Raw genomic sequence first — 16,167 nt, 5'->3', positions numbered from 1 at the left:
TCTTAGATTGTAGAATACTATAATCTACATATGTTTTGTTTATTGCTTATTACATATTTACTAAGGTCCAAATTCTGTAACCAGTGCCTAAAGTTAGGCACCTATTTCGGAGGCGCCTATCTGAATTGAATAACAAGGCCAATTAAGCTTTTTAATCAGCACTGATGGAAACATAGGCGTCTATCAAGAAAGCGCGATTCTGTAACAAGGCGCCTCTAAAAATTTAGGCGGCCTTCAAAAAAAAATAGGCGCTATGCATGTTAGGTGTGGGCGTAGCTACGAGTTAGGTGCCTTCTTACAGAATCCCTGCTCTTAAGCGTGCTTAAGCACTCGCATGGGCGCCTAACTTTTAGTTGTGCCTAGAGCTGGCCTATTTAATGGGCGCCTCCAAAATAGGTGCCGCTCAGCGTGATTCACTAAACAGCGCCCAATTTTACTTGACTGGCGCTGAACAGTGCCTGTATCGGGCTCTTCTTATAGAATTTGCCCTTAAATGCCTATTCTGGAGGTCGGGTCTAGGTGGCTTATATACTATTTATTTATTTATCAAACTTATATCCCCGTAGAGGTAGGTTATAGGGATAGCCTTGGACCACTGCTCAGGCAATGGGCCTGATGGGCCGCCGCGGGAGCGGACCGCTGGGCGAGATGGACCTCTGGTCTGCCTCAGCGGAGGCAACTTCTTATGTTCTTATATTATCCAGAAAAATCTAAGTGGGTTACAGTATAACATCAACAAATGAAATAAAACAAATCACAAATACAACAGACAATAAAAAGACAGGGGTCCTTCACTAAGGCGCATTAGCTGTTTTAGCGCATGCTAAATATTAGTGCGCACTAAACACTAACGCGTCCACAGGCTATAATGGACTTGTTAGCGTTTAGCACACGCTAAAACGGTTAGCGTGCCTTAGTAAAAGTAACCCACAGTTAATAAACACCCTTACTTGCTACAAAAATTAACTGCAACCGGTGCTTCCATAATTGTCGCCAGTCACATGTCAATCATATACAGGCACTCTCCCTTCCTTCAAGAAAAGGAATTAAAGGAGTTACGATCTTCAGTCAATCTCTGGCTTTTAAACTTTCTCAACTATGGAATGAACTCCCCTTAATTCTGAGGAGCCCCAGTTCTTTCCAATCTTTCTGTAAATTTCTAAAAACTTTTCGTTTTGCCAAACATTATGAAAATAATAATAATAATAATAATAACAGCTTATATACCGCAATACCGTGAAGTTCTATGCGGTTTACAAAGATTAAGCAAAGGTACAAATTGATTGACTTTAAGAGGGGAGGAAGAAAGAGGGTTAATAGGACAGGAAATCCATTTTTGAGGAGAGAGTGATCAATAGAACAAGTTAATCGCTATAGAGGGGAGAGGGAAGAGAGGATCAGTTGTCTAGATACTTTAGGAACAGGTGTGTTTTTTCAGACGTTTCCTAAATTCCTCATAAGTAGTGGGCGAAACTAATCTCTTTGAAACTTTTGCTATTACTATCTTTAGTTTTTATTTAATCCTTGTAAACTTTATTTAGTTTTTATCTAATTGTTGTAAACCAAGTTGAGCTTCCTTAGGTTGACGACCCGGTATATAAAGTTAAGCTTTAGTTTAGTTTAGGTTTTTTGGGGTTTTTAAGTGCTCTTTTTGTCTGGTAATATCAGCCAATAATATGCTTCTGAGCTCCAGTATAGCATAGTTTCACTAGACAGCTATGGCTGTTTTCTATACTTGTTGAGCCTTTGAGGCTGTTTTAAGTAATATTTTCTTATCCATGTGATGTTTCTGCAGCAGGAAAGATACTGATATAATATCTTTACTGTTTTTATACTAAAGTTTTGATAATTGATTTTGCATAGGGAGAGTGATCCCCTTTCTAAAGTGGAGTTTATAGAACTGCTCCATTTGCTTTGAAGTTAAACTAGAAAGGGCAAATGATCAACTACTAGTCCATATTATCAGCAGCTACACTGGTTGCCTTTCGAAACTAGGGTGCTATTTAAATTTGCTTGTATTTGCTTCAAAACGTTGTTCGGCTTGGCTCCAGCTTACCTACCTTCACGGTTTGGATACTCAATTATGCATCCGTTGTTCGGTGGAGGTAAATTCTTACTTTCATGGTATTTGGAGCTGTGAGGGGATTCAGGCATTCTGGACGGAGCTGGCCTCCTTTTTACAGGGCTTGTTGCAGACCCCTGTGCCAGTCTCGGTGCAGTCTATGCTGTTTGCCCATTTCTCTTTTTTGAATATGTACACATCTCATGAAAAATTATTTCTCAGTAAATGTTTTATTTTGGGGAAGAAATGTATCTTGTGTTGCTGGCTATCTTCTGAACCACCTTCTTTCTGGTATTGGAGGAACCGCCTTCATGAACTGCTGGGTTGGGAGGCCCGTTTGGCCAGTTCTTCTCGACGCCGGAGCAGAGACTTTGTTCACACTTGGACTCCTTATTTGAACATTCTGACTCCTGAGAGTCGTAGCCGTGTCTTGAATAGACTCCTCCTCTGAATCTTTGCTTTATGAGTCTTTGTTGTCCCTGCATGAGAGTTTTCTGTATCTGTGGAGGGCTGGGGAGGGGAGGGTGGGGGGGTGGGGATTCTTTGCTGTGGGGGAGGGGGTGAGGTGGGTCCGGGGAGGACATAAGAGTCCAGTCCTCCGCGGTTGTTTGATGAAAATACATACCATGGTTGTTATTGCTATTGTTTTTCCTCTTGCTTAATAAAATAGATTTAAACTAAAAAAGTATGCCCAAAGAATCAATTTCTTTGCCTATCCTACACTAAAACATTGCCTTTATAAAAGATTTATTGATAAAACGTTTGCATTTTGGGCAGGTAAATTGAACAATTGGTTAAATACAATAATTTCCCAGACTCAGTCTTATTACACCTTTCGAAAATCTATGAAAACGTATCTTTCTGAAAAATCTGTAAATTAAACATCAATTTATTCTGTATTTTCTAAGAATGTATTGTCACTGAACTGTTCAGTCTTTTTTTTTTTAATTCTTTATTGATTTTCAAACTACAAATGCGCAATAAATGAATCACATATATGTACATTAATAATAAGCACAAAAAAAAAAAAAAAATAATAAGCACAACAAAACTTACAAATATTACTGCAACAAAGAAATTTTCCCCTCCCATCCAATAAACAAATAAATCAAAACCTTCATGAAACCATTCACAAAATCCATGAACCAATTCCATTCCCTTCCTTAACCCCCCCCACCAGTGTTCCCGCTAAGCTGCGTTGACGTGCGCACGCGCACAAAATATTACCTCGCAGCGCACAAGTTTCTCGTCGCAGCGCACACAGTGTAGAGCACAGTTCTTCAACCGCCGGTCCGCAAACAAAATCTTGCCGGTCCGCGAAGGATTCGGTCCCCGCCGCAACGAAAGGCCGGCGTCAGCTGACTTGCAACTTCCTGTTGCAGTCGCTGTGCCGGGACTCCTGCCTTCGCCGGGACTCCTGCCTTCCACCGCGTTTGCCTCCTGCCTTGTCTCCGCACCTCCAGACCAGCAGCGGCAGCTGTGTATGCTTTTAACTTCGGCACAGAGCTGCCCCTAATCAATAGTTTAGCGCGGTTTCATAAGGCAGCCTCGGGGCCTTTGCTAGGCCGGCCCACATCGCATCATCGAAGCGGGCCGGCTATCAAAGGCCCCGAGGCTGCCTCATGAAACCGCGCTAAACTATTGATTAGGGGCAGCTCTGTGCCGAAGTTAAAAGCATACAGAGCTGCCGCTGCTGGTCTGAACTCTTGGGCCGCTGAAGGAGGGCAAAAAGCAGCTGTCCTGGAGGTTTCCCTTCCTCTCGCCTTTACAGGTTCCTTTTTTCCACCTTTTTTTTTTCCTTCAAACGGCAACGGGCCCCAGCATCGACATCAATCAAGTAAGTTCCACTGTCAATCAAGCGGTTCTGCTCGGCCAAAGCTTCCCCTGTGACATGAGCCACCCTCAGGGGAAAGAAAGTGACCCACAAAGGGGAGGGGAAGGGGGGCAGATGATGGAAGTTGGGGGGGGGGGAGAGAGAGAGAGAAGGGGCAGATGATGGAATGGAGGAGATGAGAGAGAGAGAGAAGGGGACAGATGATGGAAGTGAGAAGAAGGGAGAGAGAGCAGAAGGCAGATGGATGTCAGTTGAGAAGGGAGAGCAGATGCTGAATGGAAGTGGGGAAAGAACACATACTGGATGGAAGGAGGAGATAAATAAAGGGGGAAGAAAATAGTAAGATAATGGAGGGGTGAGGGAAAGGGGTGACAAGCTGTGTGTAGACACAGTGAAAAGAGGGAAACGGGACTAAATAGTAAGAAAGAATTTAATTTAGATGGAGGCAGAAAATAGAGAAGGAAGACCAGAGAAGAAAAGGGAAGAGAGAGCAGAGAATGATCAGATCTGAGTGGAGGAAATGAGAAGAGAGATATGCTAAAAACCACAGGGGGGAGGGAAGGATAGAGATGCCAGACCATGAGGGGAACAGAAGGAAGATGATGGATGCTAGACCAAATTGGGGGGTGGGGGGGGGGCAGGAGGAGAGATGGCAGGGAAAGACAGACAGTGAATGGAAGGGGCAGATGCTGGACTGAAGAGACAGAGAAGGTTATCATGCTGCTGTACCGGGCCATGGTACGCCCTCACCTGGAGTACTGCGTCCAGCACTGGTACTTTAAGAAGGACACGGTACTACTCGAAAGGATCCAGAGAAGAGCAACTAAAATGGTTAAGGGGCTGGAGGAGTTGCCGTACAGCGAAAGATTAGAGAAACTGGGCCTCTTCTCCCTTGAGCAGAGGAGATTGAGAGGGGACATGATAGAAACATTCAAGGTACTGAAGGGAATAGACTTAGTAGCTAAGGCAGGGAGAACGAGAGGGCACTCTCTAAAGTTGAAAGGGGATAGATTCCATACAAACGTAAGGAAGTTCTGTGGTAGAAAGCAACATATTTATTTGGCTCATAACTTGCTGGCGCCCGATATTTTTAGCTCACAGTGAAAAAAGTTTGCTCACAACACCCGCCCGCTTAGAGGGAACACTGCCCCCCACCCCCACCCCAGGATGTGTATGTTTATTTGTCTATACAATAAAATTAGATTATTCCTCTTTATGTTAGAGAATCCAGTGGCTTTATCTTATAATACTATTTTATTTGGTACTCTTATGAGAGCTAAAAGCCAATTATCAATGAGAAATAAATACTTCTATTAGTTATGACAGGGGTTGCCATGCAGCTTATTTTAAGAAATTGGAAAAACTGGGATAAGTTGAATTACTCATTTTGGTGGGAATCCCTATGTTATACTTATAAAATGGATTGATGTATGGCCATACAACAGGGACGATTTCTGTTCAGTCTCTCTTGAATGTGAACCACCTAGAACTAAATGGTATGGCGATATACAAGAATAAAGTTTATTATTACTAATAAATAAAGAAATCTCTCTAGTTAGGCTGCTTATATACCTGATGTCTGGGGTTGTTAGGACTTCTTCCCGTATTCTTGCACCAGAGGCTTCGCTGGAATGGAATAACTACATGTCCAGTATTTTCAGGGTCAAACACCGGGTCACCTTCAGGAATTTTGATGTTTAAAAATTCAGCTGGGCAGCCCACCTTGTGCTCACCTAAGATTTCTGAGAATACGTGATAACCTAAACACCCAAGACAGGAAGGAGAACATAAAGTTACACATTTCTATATCAACAATATCAGGGTACCGTCGTATATAACAAACAAAAATTTTAAAAAACGTACTATATAATGAATTTAGCAGAAAAATCTCATTCACACTCTCATTAAAAATAAAACAAACGAGACAGAAATCAAAATATATACAAAAAATGGAGAAAATAGACCTCATACAGGGACAGCCGGGACTACACAGTACCCTAAGCCAGTGTTTTTCAACCTTTTTACACCTATGGACCGGCAGAAATAAAAGAATTATTCTGTGGACCGGCATCGATCCGTGGACCAGCAGTTGAAGAACACTGGGCTAAGTCGTGGGCCAGACCCCGCCCATCTCTACCCAATCTCCACCCCAGACACCACCCCCATAATAGTACTAATTGCACCTTGCATGTCCCGTGCCTCATCTGGAAGCCTTCCCTCTGACGTTGCAACGTCAGAGAGAAGGCTTCCGGTTCAGGCGCAGGATGCCCGTAGGAGCCACTGCCCGTGGCTTTGTGCACTGAATCAGTTAGGAAGAGGGAGCTGGTTCGAAGATAACGCCACATCGATCGCACCGTGGGCAGGTGGTTGAAGAACACTGGGCCTGATGCATGTGCTGGCCCTGTGGACCGGCAGGAAATTTCTGTGGCCCGGCACTGGTCCATGGACCGGTGGTTGAAGAACTCTGCCCTAAGCTAACCGTATCATCACTGGTCTGAAAAAGCTTCATACATATATATCATCAATTTTTCAGTTCTTCAGCCATTTTTAGGTGTGTCGGCCATGTTGGTTTATTACATGAACATGTTTGGATATTCAGATGTGGTGATAAAAGATAAAATTTCCCCTGATATAGTCTGGAACAAGGTGAAACAGAAGTGCTTTCTGTCGGGAAGAAGCAGTTTTGAAAAAGCAAAGGAACTGCATGAAAGAGTGCCTAAGAGATGCAATTTGAAGATAAGTTTGCCCTGTTTGTTCACATCACGTTTAATTAGACCTTTTTATATGAACTTATAATAACCTTTTACTCCGGGCTGTTGCCATTGTGATGATATTTTGGCAGATTTATACCTTTCATTCCTCTACACACAAATATGAGAACAGAAATGAACTTTGAAGTTGATATGAAAGAATGAAATGAAAAATTGATGATATATATGTAGGAAGTTTTTTTCAGACCAGTGATGATACGGTTAGCTTAGGGTATTGTGTAGTCCCGGCTGTCCGTGTATGAGGTCTGTTTTCTCCATTTTTTGTATATATTTTGATTTCTGTCTCGTTTGTTTTATTTCTAATGAGAGTGTGAATGAGGTTTTTCTGCTAAATTCATTATACAGTATGTTTTTTTTAACATTTCTATATCAGCCAGCCTAAAGTTTCAGACACAATAACTGTCCCATTTTCAAGGTGATTTACTAAAGCTTTTCACCTGGGCTGTACAGTGTATTTCTCACACAGGAAGTACCTTTTATAAAACTGCAAACACATAAATGCTTAAAAAACATATCCTTACTTGCATGCAATCTGGGGCGTAGTTTGGGCAGAACAAGTATAAATTTGTGTCTTAGCACTTGTGCAATATTTGGGCTGGATCTAGGGGCCTATTTTGTAAAGGCCCATAAGTCTAGGTTGTTTTTTATAAAATAGACACCTTTTAGAATTTTTCAAAGACATTGGGCTATAAATGAAACCCATAAGTTGCATTTTAAAATCTTAATTTATATGTTTCCAGTAAATGAAGTTTTAAAGCAAAAGAAAGAATGCAACACTTTGAGAACTAATGCAAAGAAAGCCCTTAGGTAAACTGTTAGCCCGAGCAGATTCAGTTGTTATTTTGATTGTTTTGTTATGCTTTTATATTCTATTATGTACATTTTTTGTTAGCTGCCTAAATTTTGAGACAGTGCGGAACTGCGGAATACAAGAGCTTTTAAATAAATAAATAATGGAGGGTGAGGGGAGGGCAAGGCAATGCTGCTGCAAGTTCAGAAGGTTGGACTGACGGTGATCTGGGTCCCCGGACAATGAGGCTCAAGGTCCTAATCAGCCGGTTCCTGCTTCTGATAGCCTTGCACAATCTTTGTTTCAGAGCGGACAAGTTATATCTCATAAGAAAAAAAGCACAAAATATTTGCAGTAAAGAGCTGAGTAAACAGACCCACAATTGATACTGTAAAAACATACTGAAACCAGGTTACCGAAGGGTTCCTCCCGTCTTGTGACATCAGGAAAAATTCTTACAATATACAGCATCCTTTCACCCTATCTTCGCTTACACAATGCAGTCTGGATATGAGTAACTATTTGGGCAAGTTTCATGAATCATAATTTATGAAACCATATTTATATTTCAGTATATTTTGCAAGTCGATGGCATCATGCCTGATGGAACTGCAAAGAACTGCTTGCATGGCAACCTTACTCAGTACAATGAGGCCTATGATTCTCAGGTAAAGGGTGAAAAGTATTCTGAATGTGGCAGGAGGTATATCTTACTTAGAGAAAGTGTATTACTCGGTGCCAAGGGCTCTCAACCCAGTCTTCAGGCCACATCAAGCCGGGCTGGTTTCAAGATACCACAATGAATATACATGAGATAAATCTGCATGCACAGCCTCCACTGTAGGCAAATCTCAGGCTTAGTCATTGTGGGCATCCTGAAAACCTGACTGCCTGTGCGTGTCCCAAGGACCGTGTTAAGAGCCCCTGATATTTGTAGAGGCTTGAAGTTCCTGTCCTGAAATTCCACTCTATCTAATGTACCTGGGGCACTGGGGATTAAGTGACTTGCCCAGGGTCACAAGGAGAAGTGCAGGATTTGAACCCACAACTTCAGGGTGCCAAGGCTATAGCTTCAACCATAATAGAATACTAGCATAAGTGGCCATTTACATGCCAACATTTAGATGCAGACTAAGTCAAAAATATACATTGCCAGGGACTCTTACTTATGGTATAATTATGATTAAAAAGGTTAATTATTATAATATTATGGATGGGGACAGGGTGGTTTTTAAGTTTAAATATGTCTAAGTGGATAAATGTGTAATTTTATGTTTAAAATATGTAGTGAATTATGGAATTATGATAGATCTATAGATTCTTGAATGATAAAGAATAATTTGGGTGGGAGGGTTATTGGTCTGTAAGAATCTTGTAATATTTTAAGTGATGTCTATAGTGTAAATGTTTTATTTATTATTCTTCACTTATTGAAATTATTTTAAAATGAATAAAGATTATTTTTAAAAAAGGTTAAGTATTATATATATCCATAAATGGTCTCTATTGGACTCCCTGTATTTTTTTTTAACTATTCTCATTTAATACTTGATGTTATGTTGACATATGCTCAGTATTGTGTAGCCCCGCCAAGGATCGAAATGCCTATAGCGAGACCCACCATTCAATCATTGCATATGTGCTAGAAATATGTTAATTTATATTTCTAACCGTCAAAAGATTCTTGAGTCAATGCACTTACAGGTCTCAAAAGTAGAACATATCCGGGGAAACCCAGATGTCTGGTAACCCTATGAATGAGTAGCCATTTATTGCAGGGATTAAGGCATGACACTTCGGGCCACATTCTGGAATTGGCACTTAAAAAGTTAGGGCCCAAATTCTGTAACCGGCGCCTAATGTTAGGCACCTTTTTCGGAGGCGCCCAACTAGATAGGCGCCTATCTAAATTGAATAACAAGCTCAATTAAGCTTTATAATCAGCAATAATTGAAACTTAGGCACCTCTCAAGAAAGAGCGATTCTGTAATAAGGTGCCTCTAAAAATTTAGGCAGAATTCAAAAAAATAGGCGCTATGCATGTTAGGTGTGGGCGTGGCTACATGTTAGGCGCCTTATTGCAGAATCCCTGCTCTTAAGCGTGCTTTTAGGCTCAGCTAAGCTCCTAACTTTTAGTTGTGCCTTGAGCTGGCCTATTTTTTGGGCGCCGCCAAAATAGGTTCCGCTCAGCGAGATTCATTAAACAGCACACAATTTTACATGAATCGCGCTGAACAGTGACTAACTTTTGGGCGCTTCTTATAGAATTTGTCCTTAGGTGCCTATTGCATGTCAATCACACTTAGGTGCCCATTACAGAATTGTGCTAAGTGGAAGCTAACTTAAAATTTAGGTGGCTTGATAATAAGGGGGGTGCTGTCCGCACCAGACGCGGTCTTCCTCTGGGCGCTGGTACCCCTCCTGCTTTCTGCCCCCCTTCCCACTCCTCCTCCTGCCGCACATGCGACCTTTTTAACGTTGATGCGAGCAGCCATGAACCTGCTGCTCACATTGGCTTAAGCGCTCTTTCTGACATCACTTCCGGGACTTTTGCCTAGGAAGTGACATCAGAGAGAGCGCCAAAGCCAACGCGAGCAGCAAGTTCGTGGTTGCTTGCGCTAAAGATAAAAAAAGTACGGGGAAGGAGCGCACGGTGGTGTTGGTGGGATGGCAGGGAAGAAGGCAGGAGAGAGGTGCCACTGCCCCAGGTGCCGCCACACCTCCGCTACGCCACTGGGTGCCTGTAATGTAGGCCAGGGTTTTAAAGGCCTACATTATAGGCACCTGAGTCCTTTAGAGGATCACACCTAGCAGCGCCTAAATCTTTCTCCACCCCTAAAGACACTTATTTGGTGTTAGGTGCCACAAGATCCAATGTGATAGGTGCCTATCTTTTGTAGGAGATCCTGGCGAGCGAGTTAACAGAAGACAAACAGAAACTAGAGCCTGGGACCAACATGTTTCTATGGCCTGGGATAGGCACGTGGGATCTCTCGGAGAAAGAGATATTGGTTACTGCGGATGGGCAGCTCTATGGCCTCATAATGCAGGTGCACAAAACCTTAGCCTATAGGAAGAGGAGATGCAAATGTTAAGAGCCTTAGCCAATAGGGAGAGGCGGAGATAGTGGATGCTGAAGATGGGTAGACTGGATAAGCCATTTGGCCTTTATCTGCCATCATGTTTCTATGTTTCTATAACCATAAAGTTCGATGACATCACAATGCAACTAAAAGAGCCTTAGCCTATAGGAAGAGGAGATGCTAATGTTAAGAGCTTTAGCCAATAGGGAGAGGAGGAGATAGTGGATGCTGCAGATGGGCAGACTGGATGGGCCATTTGGCCTTTATCTGCCATCATGTTTCTATGTTTCTATAACCATAAAGTTCGATGACATCACAATGAAGCTGTAAAGAGCCTTAGCCTATAGGAAGAGGAGATGCTAATGTTAAGAGCCTTAGCCAATAGGGAGAGGAGGAGATAGTGGATGCTGCAGATGGGCAGACTGGATGGGCCATTTGGCCTTTATCTGCCATCATGTTTCTATGTTTCTATAACCATAAAGTTCGATGACATCACAATGCAGCTGTAAAGAGCCTTAGCCTATAGGAAGAGGAGATGCTAATGTTAAGAGCATTAGCCAATAGGGAGAGGAGGAGATAGTGGATGCTGCAGATGGGTAGACTGGATGGGCCATTTGGCCTTTATCTGCCATCAAGTTTCTATGTTTTTATAATCGGAAAGTTCTATGACATCACAATGCAAGTGTTAAGAGCCTTAGCCAATAGGAAGACGAGGAGATAGTAGACGCTGCGGATGGGCAGACTGGATGTGCTAAGGACCAAAACATCTACTTAGGTCATTAAAAGAAATATATACGTCTTGCTGTTTTGAGAATGGGCGTTTTCTCTACTGGATTTCTGGACGTCTTTCCCCAAAAATCCAAACGTAGCCTTAGACGTCCTATTGAAAAAGCCTCTCCACGTATTTGCTGTAAGAATAGAAGCCTCTCATGCAACACCTGCATTTAGCAACAAGACATCAGTGAACCCCATAAAATGCACACCATTTCAATGTCATCTCATCGGATACCCAACCCTACTTCTTAATCCTGTTACATCTATAACTATTGTCTGGCTTCCTGAGCGTTTGGGCTATGATCCCTTCAATGTGGAATTCTTGGAAGCAGCACTCCCACTCACGCTAAATCACAGAAATTGTTAAAATTATGTCATATTGCCTCGGGTGAGAGTAATTTGCACAGCCCTGACCTGTAGTATCTCGCCACTCCCTGTAATGAGCACCAGAAGCTGAATCATAAATAATGCCGGGGTGGGCAGATAGCACCAGCTAAGGAAATGATTTTGTATGTACTTTTGGAACCTGCTTAGATTTAGGCGGGCTATAAGCTTTTTAAATAGATAAATAAATTCTGCAATCAGATTCTGTGTCACAGAGATTTAATTCTTAGAACAACTCTGAATTTAGCAGATTAAAGACCTCAATGGTTGTAATATCTTGTTTTTAAAAATAAAACCCCCAACTATTATAGGGGATCTTTTACTAAGGCACGCTAGAAGATTTAGTACACTATATGCTAACATGTCCATAGAATATAATGCGCGCGCTAATAAGGATTTTTAAAAAATGCTCAAACTGACCAGATGACCACTGGAGGTCACTGACTCCCCTCCCACCACCCAAATATGTGAAAAAAATAGTACTTTCCAACCTGTCTTGCAGATTCACATGGCTCATGTCCATCTCCACAGCACAGCAGAGGGGCACTCTAAGAGTTACTGCAGTGAATGTCACATTAAAAGTCCCAGGTCAGATGTCAATATAACTTATTTTGTATGGTGAGCCCTCCAAAACCTACTGTATCTAAATGAAAATGACACCTTCAGTCATAAGGGCTATTGTTGTTGTGTACAGCTGGGTACAGTACGTTTTGGGTGGGTTTTGGAGGGCTCTTCATACAGGTTATAGTGACATATGTACTTTAGACTTTATATATGATATTCACTACAGTACCTTTTAGAGTGCCCCTCTGCTGTGCTCAGCTCTCTCTGAACAGTTTGCTAAGAATGCTGACTGCTTGAACGTCTGAAAAGCTTGCTTTTGTGCGTTTTTCACGTGGGCGTCTTTTTATTCGAGAATGGCCAAAAAAGATGGATGTACTAAGGGCCAAAATGTCTACATAAGTCATTTAAAAAAAAATAATAAAAAAGATAGATATCTTGCATTTCCTCTACTGGATTTCTGAACGACTTTCTCAAAACGTTCAAACTCAGACAGACATCCTATTGAAATGCCCCTCCATGTCTTATATGGAAGGAAGCCACTAGTGGTGTTATCATGATATACTGCTAGGGGCCTTATCTGCCATTTTCCACCAGTTAACCTAGATACTGCAAGGGTATGTTCAGGCTGAACATATAGGGGAAGGAATTTATGCCAGGGGAGGGGGCTTGGAGGGTTCTGGAATCAGATGAAGGACTTGATCTTGGTGAACTTGATTCAAGGAAAATAATTGTCAAAGTGGGGAAGATAAGATAGGGGGATGCTCTATGGGGGCATAGCAAGGAGGGTAAGGTTGTGTTGTTGTGGCAACAGGGTTGTTTTAGTGCTAGGAACAATGTTCCATGCAAGTAATATAGGTGCACCCATATCACTTGCTGAGCCATGGAACTTGGGTCTTTGTGTGATAAGTGAGGTGCTAAATGTAGGGCAAATTTTGGGCATGCTCCCTGCATTTACTAAACTTACCACACTTCAGTAAACATGCTGGATAGCTTTGCAAGCACTGGTACTAATTATCTCTGGTGACAACATAACTCCTGGTTCTGCCCAGAATCTTCCCCTGGACTACTTGGGCCCTAACTGGGGAGTGCCACGGCAGTCAGAGGGGATATTCAATGTCACTGCCCAGTAAATTGTTTCAAATCTTGGGCCCACAGCTTATAGGCCTATATGAGGGGTCAATTAAATTGATTCTGAAGTTGTTAACTGGGTTGGCAATTACATCATCCCCTCTTCCCCCCCCCCCCAATGCAAAAAATAAAATGGGAAAAAAACTACTGAGGTTATAACATTAGCTTTTATCCTTCAATAGAGATTTGGCCGTAGCCAAGGGTCAATCAGAATGCAGCTATTGATGATTTATATCCAGTGACCTAATTAAAACAAACCGACTGAGCTGGCCGATCAACACAAGAAGCGACTGCTGAGGAACAGTCGCTGAGGTCCTTTCTGACTGCCCTGCCTTCTGCCCCTATCTGCTGCCCTGTCTCGGCCCCGATCTCCAGCCAGGAGAGATCTCGTGCTCTGCCCCGAATCTCTCCTGGCTGCTGCCCCAGCTAGCCGCCCTGCTCTTGCCCCGAATCTCTCCTGCCTGCCGCCCCGACTCTCCTGCCCTTCCCCGCACTGTAAGCCCGTGGTTTTAACCCGCGTGTTGGTTTGGGTTTTTTTCCCAAATTCTTTATTCATTTTTAAATCTTTCAATAAGTGCAATATAAAATACAATCACTTGACACTTAAACATCACTTAATATTCCATCAAAAATTAATACAAATAAAATATCCCCTCCCCATATATCCTCAGTAGTATTTTGAACCTAAGAAAACATAACTTAACATATCCCACCCCCCTCCCCACCCTAGACGTGTATTAATAAAGGGAAAAAACAATATTCATTCTATATAGTAATTTGCTAATTTGCTTTAGAATGAATGCTCTGACTGCAAGGTGGCACAAGACTTATCAGGAGACAAATTATACATTGCTGTGTACATTATCTGTACTGACCCAGCCCTTTCCCTCCCACTTAGGTGTTTCCTTTATAGGCGGAATATCAAAGAAATTGTGAACTCAGCTTTGAACTTCAACACTTTATAGAGTTTCCGATTTATTTGATATTCCGCCTATAAAGAAAATACCTAATAATGAAACCTTAAAGCCGAGTACAGAGCTCAGTTGATGTTCAATAACACAGATAACAGCGCAAAGACATTTGACTCATTATCATATCAATAGGCATCTCTCAATCAAATACCTATAGCGATACATACCATAAAAAAGTTAAAATATGGATGTTATAATGCTTTTTTTTTTTTTTTCACTTTGATCAAAAATGTCTTTTAAAGAAATGTTTTAAGTAATTTGCAGAACACTAGATAAGTTTCCTGTTCCCTAATTTCCGATGGGAATGAATTCTACCACTTATACTGCCTTTCTGTGGTACAACCAAAGGGGTTTACACATTATATTCAGGTACTTTCTCTGTCCCTAGTAGGCTTCCAATCTAAAGCCCCCTTTTATCAAGCTGTGTTAGGGTTTTTTTTATCACCAGCCGCTGCGGTAAAAGCTCTGACGTTCATAGGAATTCTATGAGCGTCTGGAGCTTTTACTGCAGCGGCCAGCGATAAAAAAAAAACCCTAAAGCGGCTTGATGAAAGGAGTCTAAGTTTTGCTCTTGGGAAAATGGAGGGTTATGGGGGATAGGACTTAATATACCGCTTTTTCTATGTGGTTACACAATCAAAGTGGTTTATATGTTTTAGAGAGGTACTTATTTTGTGCCTGGGGCAATGAAGTGTTGAGTCACAAGGAGCTGCAGTGGGAATTGCGCTCACAACCTCAGGGCGCTTTGAATGCCGCTACCAAGGACAATATAATGAGAACATGATGGGAGACTACATCTGGGGGCTGATTCGTAAAAGTGACTTCCAGTATAATCGCAAACCTCAAAAAACCACTCGCTTCTAAATCTTCTGGAGTCATCTTTGTATAACTTCAATAAATACATGTTAATTGTGATTCATATGTTGCTTTCTGTGACTTGATAAGATGAAAATTTGCAAAATTTTACTATCCTGATCACAAAAGCAAAGTTTTGGGGGAAATAATACATTTTTAATACTTTTTAGGCATGAGCAATTATGAAATTATACTTACTGCCTAAAATTTTTTTTTTCTCCACTCCTAACAATGTAACTCTACCCCCCCTTTTCTCCTTCAATCCCCACTTTCATGTTTGTATTTGTAAAACGTCTTTAATGTCCACTTTTCCCCCTTTTCTAAGTATTATTTTAATTCTTTATTTTATCCTAGCATTGTAAACCGGCCAGATACTTGTTGATGGTCGGTATATTAAAAATAATAAAACTTGAAACTTGGCCACTCCTCTGCCCAGGGTCAGAAGGAGAAACAGTGGATATTGAATCAAGTTCCCCAGGTTCTTAGCCCACTGCCCTAACCAATAGACCACCCCTCCAGTCACTAACTAAAAACAGAAAAAAGGAAAAGAAGCGGACGCTGATCTTACCAAAGAAAACCCCCAACACAGTTCTGTTTCTGGCTGACGGAAGGCCAGATTTCCCCTGCATGGCCACATTACTGATTCTGCGTGGGTTTGGTAAATGTGGTTCCTGCACTACTTGGTACACACCGTCAGCGTAGTTAGCTGGCAGGAGACGCAGAAGTCGGGTGCCTGGTGGGAAATAAAACAGCAGGTCATTATGTCCAGTCTTCATTTGCTGACGACGAGAGGGAAGGACCTATTCTTTGCTCAAGACCGCATAAAACGTCAGAGCCTGGAAAAGAAATGACTCATTGTTTTGAAAAAGAGGATCTCGTTGCTTACTGGAATGTGAAATTCCTGAGCCTGTCTTCAGTGACCCTGAATGAAGGGCTAAGAGCTGCAGCCTC

At 41.9% G+C, this 16,167-nt stretch overlaps 1 protein-coding gene across 1 annotated transcript in view; it reads right to left on the bottom strand.

The window, feature by feature from the left end:
* LOC117348294 (dual oxidase 1-like) overlaps positions 1-16,167 on the bottom strand; it is a 201,892-nt gene that overhangs the window by 138,643 nt on the left and 47,082 nt on the right. Inside the window, exons 4-5 of the mRNA XM_033920228.1 lie at positions 15,785-15,949; positions 5,469-5,656 (exon numbers count right to left, since the gene is read on the bottom strand). Of these exons, the coding sequence (XP_033776119.1) occupies positions 5,469-5,656; positions 15,785-15,949 (353 nt within the window). The remainder of the gene's footprint in view (positions 1-5,468; positions 5,657-15,784; positions 15,950-16,167) is intronic.

Source organism: Geotrypetes seraphini, chromosome 14 (genome assembly GCF_902459505.1).
Source record: "Geotrypetes seraphini chromosome 14, aGeoSer1.1, whole genome shotgun sequence".
NCBI classification, from domain to species: Eukaryota; Metazoa; Chordata; class Amphibia; order Gymnophiona; family Dermophiidae; genus Geotrypetes; species Geotrypetes seraphini.
Note: the sequence above shows the minus strand (reverse complement) of the source record. Positions and strands in the feature narration are given on the sequence as shown.